Source organism: Apaloderma vittatum, unplaced genomic scaffold, assembly GCF_000703405.1.
Source record: "Apaloderma vittatum isolate BGI_N311 unplaced genomic scaffold, ASM70340v1 scaffold6993, whole genome shotgun sequence".
In the NCBI taxonomy this organism is placed as follows: Eukaryota; Metazoa; Chordata; class Aves; order Trogoniformes; family Trogonidae; genus Apaloderma; species Apaloderma vittatum.
This window is the reverse complement of record NW_009706330.1, coordinates 17420-24175: the sequence shown is the minus strand read 5'-3', so window position 1 is coordinate 24175 and position 6756 is coordinate 17420. Positions and strand designations below refer to the sequence as shown.

Genomic DNA, 6756 nt, shown 5'->3' with positions numbered 1-6756 from the left:
CTGTCCAGATCCCTCAGCAGAGCCTCCCTACACTCAAGCAGATTGACACTTCCACTCAGCTTGGTGTCATCTGCAGACTTACTGAGGGTGCACTCCATCCCCTCATCCAGATCATTGAGGAAAATGTTAAACAGGAGTGGCCCCAGCACTGAGCCCTGGGGGACACCACTCATGACCAGCCACCAGCTGGATTTAACTCCCTTGACCACAACTCCCTGGACTCGGCCATCCAACCAGTTTTTCACCCAGCGAAGCGTGTGCCCATCCAAGCCAAGAGCAGGCAGTTTCTCTAGGAGAATGCTGTGGGCAACAAGCAGGTGACAAGTGGGTCACCCAGTCATAGAAGGAGATCAGGTTTGTGAAACAGGACCTGCCCTTCACAAACCCCTGCTGGCTGGGCCTGATCACCTGCTTGACCTGCATGTGCTGCACAGTGGAACTCAGGATGATCTGCTCCATCAGCTTCCCTGGCACTGAAGTCAGACTGACAGGCCTGTGATTTCCCAGATCATCCCTCAGTCCTTTCTTATAGATGGCTGTTAGCTTGGCTGACTTCCAATCAGCTGGGACATCCCCAGTTAGTCAGCACTGCTGGTAAATGATGGGCAGTGGCTTCCCTGGCAGTTCTCTTGGTACTCTAAGATGAACCAAATCCCACACCATAAATCTATGCACACTGATGTGGAGTCACTGACCATGTCCTCCTAGATTGTGGGAGGGAACGTTTTGCCCATGGTCCCTATCTCTTGGCTTGGGGGACTGGCTTTCATCAGTAAAAGTGTTTCTATTACTAAAGACTGAGGCAAAAAAGTCATTAAGTACTTCAGCCTTATCCTTGTCTTTTGTTACCATATTTCCCCCTGGGTCTAGTAGGGGAAGGAGGTTCTCCCTGGTCTTTTATTTAGTTGTCAATGTATTTATAGAAACTTTTCTTGCTGTCCTTTACCTCCAAAGGCAGATTAATTTCTAGCTGGGCTTTTGGTCCTCCTAATTATCTCCCTGCATAACCTAAAAATATTCTTGTACTTGTTATGAGTGGCCTACCCCCTCATCCAGAGGCCATAAACTCTCCTTTTTTTCCTTGGATTTTCAGCCAAATGTCTCTATTTACCCAGGCCGATCTTCTATGCTGCCAGCTTGTTTTACAGCACATGGGGTTGGCCTGCTCTTGTACCTTGAAGACTTCCTTCTTAAGAAGTGTCTAGCCTTCCTGGAGTCCTGTAACCTTCCAAACTGACTCCCAAGGGTTTCTATCCTAAGCAAGTCAAGGCTCCCCTTTGGAAGTCCAAAGTGGCAGTTTTGCTGTTACCCCTCCTAAGATCTCTAAGAATAGAAAACATAATCATTTCATGGTCACTGTTCCCTAGACAGCCTCCAGCTGCCACATCCTCCACAAGACCTTCTCTGTTCACAAACAGGAGGTCCAGCAGGGCGCCTTACCCAGTCAATTCAGTTACCAGCTGTGTCAGGTTATTCTCCACACATTCCAGAAACCTCCCAGATTGTTGCCTCTCTGCTGTGTTGTATTTCCAGCAGATAGCTGGGAAGTTGAAGTCCCCCACAAGGAGAACAGCAAGTGACCTTGAGATTTCTCCCAAGTGCTTAACGAATGCTTCAGCCACCTCACTGCTCTGGCTGGGAGGTCTGTAGCAGACTCTCACAGCAATATCAGCTTTATTGTTTCATTAACGCTGTTTGTAGTTTTCCAGTGTGTATGTTTCTCTGCCTTACTCCTTTTTCCCTTCCCCTTTGAAGAGGGAGCAGGGATAGAAGGCATCTATCATTTATTTAGTGTACAGCCTAGCCCTAATCCTTGAAGAGTCTGATGTAAAATTTTTCATGATTTGCAAGCGTGCAATTATTCAGCTCAGTATGTTAAGGCTCACATTTAAAGCTGTGTACTCTTTGGAATGAAAGAACGTTATTCATTGCCAGCACAATGGTGTGTCTGTCAGAATTGAAAGTTCTACTTTGTCTTCCTTCAGTTATTGTGTGAACTTTTAGCATGTTTTAAGAAAAGTAGACATTCAGTGTCACTGATTTAGATTATTTTTTACATCAGCTTTGTTCTTTTTTTTAAGGAAAAAAACCCAAATGTTTTATAACTTTATTTTCCAGGTAAGAAATGATGAAGGAAAGGTCATCCGCTTTCACTGTAAACTTTGTGAATGCAGTTTTAATGATCCTAATGCCAAGGAGATGCACTTAAAAGGGAGGCGACACAGACTTCAGTATAAGGTTAGTAGACATCCTAAAGCTTTTATGTGAAAATCCAGCAGATTTGGCCAGTAACACGTTCTTACATTTGAAGACTAAACAAAAGTAGGTGCTCTGAGTGAACAGAAAAAATTTATTTAGTAACTGGTGATTATTCCCCTGTATGAGGGACCCTTCAGGAACAGGACATCAGGAAGCAAACAGTAGTTAAGATGTGAGGTTTTTTTCAGGCTATAGACTAATTGTCCTGCTACAGAATTAACAGCAGATCACTTAATATTAAAATGTTACATGAAATACTAAGTCATTTGCTCTCAAATAAATTAAGATGGTGTTCATGCTATTTGTCATATATTACTTTTCTTTCCTTTAAAATACTGGACACAGATTTTATTCTTCAACTACTCATTCAGTGCTGTTCCAAAACTACATTTTACTTCCCTTGATTTTATAGTAATGTGTGTTAAATATGTCAGAAGAACTCTGTAATCCTTGAGCTGAGAACAGGAAAAACAATATTTTGTTAATTATCTTTCTGGACTAGAAAAAAGTAAACCCAGACTTACAAGTAGAAGTAAAGCCCAGTATTCGAGCAAGAAAAATTCAAGAAGAGAAGATGAGGAAACAGATGCAGAAGGAAGAATACTGGAGAAGGCGAGAAGAGGAGGAACGCTGGAGGATGGAAATGAGGTAATGCATTCTTTTTTATCCATGAATGAGACAAAGCTGCAGTCAGAGTATGTAAAAAGAACTCTGCTTCTGTAGTTACTTACTTTGACTTGTTTTGGGAACTTTGTACAGTTTTAAATTGTCATTATCGCTCTGGGGTGTTTTGTTTGTTAATGTTCAGTCCCTCATGAGGAATGCAGACATTAGAATTATTTTGCTATAAATTCAGACACACTTTTAAAATAATCATTCACTTTAGGTATCCTCTGGCGTTCACTTGTATTTGCTTATGACTACTAGAAATGATTTAGTGACGACATGCAAGAATTGTTTTAGAATGGTTGCAAATATTACCTGCTATATAAAGAGAACACTTTGATTTGTGCATCTCAGGCGATATGAGGAGGACATGTACTGGAGGAGAATGGAGGAAGAGCAGCATCACTGGGATGACCGTCGCAGAATACCAGATGGAGGATATCCTCATGGTCCTCCAGGACCTCTGGGCCTGCTGGGAGTTAGACCAGGAATGCCTCCTCAGCCCCAAGGACCAGCTGTGAGTTTCTTGAGAAAGAGTTGAAATCATAGTTACCAGGTGTCACAGTTAAGAACCATAAACTATTTGGTGCTACTTCAGTTGTCTCCAGTGTTTCTTAATACGGGATTTGCAGAAGTGAAGATGAAATTATATGCTAATGAAACTGTGTAGATGGATCTGTTTTTAAAAGTAAAACCACTGAAATTGCAGAGGGTTGCCTAAAAGACAAATACTGTTTCTTCTGAACTACAAGTTACTCTGGATTTGTGTACTACTTTTTGCTTAGTTGCATTATACAATGTTATTTATCTAATTTTGGACAAATGTATGGATAAAAAGTGGTTGGATCATCAGTCGTAGAGGGTGGTGGTTAGTGGTGGGTCATACTTTACCTGGAGGTCGGTGATGAAGGCATGACCACATAAAGATAAATCCCACCTGGAATTTATCTCATTAGCACCTTACCAATTATCTGAAAGGAGTGAGTACACACTACTAAGGTTTACAGCTACCATGAAACTGAATCAGTTGGGGTCAGGAGAACAGCTGATACCTTTGAGGGCAAGGCTGCCATCCCAAGGCACCTGGGCAGACTGCAGGAATGGACCAACAGGTATTTTATGGAATTCTGCAAGGACAAATGCCTAATGCTGTGCTTTAGAAGGTATAACCCCTGGTACTGAGGTCCTTCTCTGCCTGGCAGCTCTCCAGCCACTCCTCCCCAAGCAACTAGCGCTGCAGTGGGCGGGTGTGCCTGTAGCGCTGCTGGGGGCTGTTGTGGCTGAAGTGCAGGACCCAGCATTTGGCCTCATGGAATTGGCCTTGGCCCAGTGATCCAGCCTGTCCAGATCCCTCAGCAGAGCCTCCCTACCCTCAGGCAGATCAACATTCCACACAGCTTGGTGTCATCTGCCAACTTACTGAGGGTGCACTCCATCCCCTCGTCCAAATTATTGATGAAAATGTTAAACAGGAGTGGCCCCAGCACTGAGCCCTGGGGGACACCACTTGTGACCGGCTGCCAACTGGGTTTAACTCCCTTGACCACAGCTCCCTGGACTCGGCCATCCAACCGTTTTTTCACCCAGCGAAGCGTGTGCCCATCCAAGCCGAGGGCAGGCAGTTTCTCTAGGCAACACTGTGGGCAACAGTGTCGAATGCCTTCGTAAAGGCCAGGAAGACAACATCCACAGCCTTTCCTTCGTCCAGCAAGCAGGTCACCCTGTAATAGAGCCTCCCTGCCCTCAAGTAGATCAGCACTTCCACCCAGCTTGTTTTCTTCTGCAAAACAACAGTCAACAGTGTGCCCTGGCAGCAGTGAAGGCTAACAGCCTCCTGGGTTTTATTAACAGGAGTATTATCACTAGATGAAGGAAGTTGATTAGCTTTCATTAGACCCAAACTGCAATACTACATTCAGTAGTGTTTAGTACAGGAAGGATACTATAAACCATAACAGGTTCATTATGAGGCTGCCAGGGTGGTCAGAGTTCTGCAATGCATGCCCTGTTAGGAGAGACTGAGGGAGCTGCGCTTGTCCAGCCTGGAGAAGAGTTTCAGTGGGACATAAGTCTTTTAGTACCTGTGTATTATACAGACAGCAGAGTCAGGCTCTTTTGCAGTCATGAGAAGGCAAATATAACCAGCTTAAGCTGAGACAAAAGAGGTCCAGACTGAATGCAGGAAATGTTTTTTTTTCACACAAATGTTGTGCAGACTTCGTCTTTGGCAATTTTCGAGAACCAAATGGGTAAAAGCCATGAGCAGCATGATGTGGTCTTAGCGCTGACCATGGTATGCGCAGGAGGTTGGACTAGAGGATCTCCTGAGGTCCCTTCCTATTTGAATTCTTCTGTGAACCTATGGCAGCAATCATGGATACTTTATTTTGCAGCAATATGCAAGTATTTCCTAGTTGTTAGAAAGATAGTGGATATTTATATATTGATTCCAGGATTTCATAATTTGTGTAATTTTTATACATTTAATGTTTTTTCAGACATGATTGATTGTGACCACTCTAAGTTGTTAAGGACGTTCAAGTTAATCTTTTATTACAATTCAGTGTTTTGAGGTTTGAATATTCTGTTGTTTAGCCGTGTTTCGTTTTTGGTCACTTACCATTTTTGAATTTGGAAATGTACCCAAATTCAAGAAATATACTTCTTTGTCTATTTAGCCTCTGCGCCGCCCTGACTCTTCTGATGACCGCTATGTGATGACCAAACATGCAGCTATATATCCAACAGAGGAGGAACTTCAGGCAGTCCAAAAAATTGTTTCTATTACTGAGCGTGCTTTGAAACTTGTTTCTGACAACATGACTGATCATGAAAAAAGCAAGAACAAAGAGGGAGATGATAAAAAAGATGGCACTAAAGACAGGTATTTTCTCCTATTACTTGTTAAGAATTTCATCATTTGTTTGTGAAGTTTTTCCTTACACTGTTACCAGTGCTTCCAGAGATTCTCTTCTCTTTGGATTTTGATAAATTATATGTAGCTATCCCCAAAAGTATGTGAAATACTCCTATTTTATTTCGCGTTTCTCTCTGTGAGTAATATTAAGGTTTTTATATTCTTTTAAATGCAACTTCTAACTATAATTCACAGAGCTTTGAAAGGAGTTTTACGGGTAGGCGTTTTGGCTAAAGGTTTGCTACTCCGTGGGGACCGAAATGTCAATCTTGTTCTGTTATGTGCTGAGAAGCCGTCAAAGACATTACTCACTCGTATCGCTGAAAGCCTTCCCAAACAACTTGCAGTAAGTAGAATTTAGATTTTTGGATTTGAATTTTTGTAAACGTACTGTAAAAGTCTGTCCTCAGGTCCAATGTATGCAGGGCTTGCCGTCCCATGTTTCATAAGCCATCTTCAATTTCTTGCGATTTTCTGAGTATTCTCATCTGAATTAAGGGACTATGCTCTATGTTTTATTTTCTGAACATTGTGTCCATAGAAGTGCCTGTGTGTGTGGTGGCAGTGTAGTGTCAACTGTCATTTAATAATTTCATTTAATTGAGTAAAGGAAATTAAGAAAAGAAAGATCAGTATCTAGTTACCAGCAGCAGTAACAGGTAATTTTTTGCAGTGTTACAGGAAGCTTGCTGCAGAAAGGTTGAAGTTCTCCATTAGTGCCAGTCTGTGTGTACTTATATTTTGTTTCCAGTTTTTATGTGTTAGTACTTCATAGCTCCACAGTTGGTTAGGCGGGGGGGTTTTTATTTATCTCTTTAAACAGAAGGTAAAAGTACATGCAGTCTTAGACTATTCAGCAGAATTCATGTAAACCATTTGCTGTATATCCAGAGGAAATGAAAGTACAGAGTGAA

The 6756-nt window shown here is 42.3% G+C and overlaps 1 protein-coding gene across 1 annotated transcript in view; it reads left to right on the top strand.

The window, feature by feature from the left end:
• The first annotated feature begins 2094 nt into the window (after positions 1-2094).
• Positions 2095-6756, top strand: part of LOC104271147 (zinc finger RNA-binding protein) — a 16255-nt gene continuing 11593 nt past the window's right edge. Inside the window, exons 1-5 of the mRNA XM_009865736.1 lie at positions 2095-2238; positions 2762-2907; positions 3280-3442; positions 5604-5809; positions 6038-6188. Of these exons, the coding sequence (XP_009864038.1) occupies positions 2095-2238; positions 2762-2907; positions 3280-3442; positions 5604-5809; positions 6038-6188 (810 nt within the window). The remainder of the gene's footprint in view (positions 2239-2761; positions 2908-3279; positions 3443-5603; positions 5810-6037; positions 6189-6756) is intronic.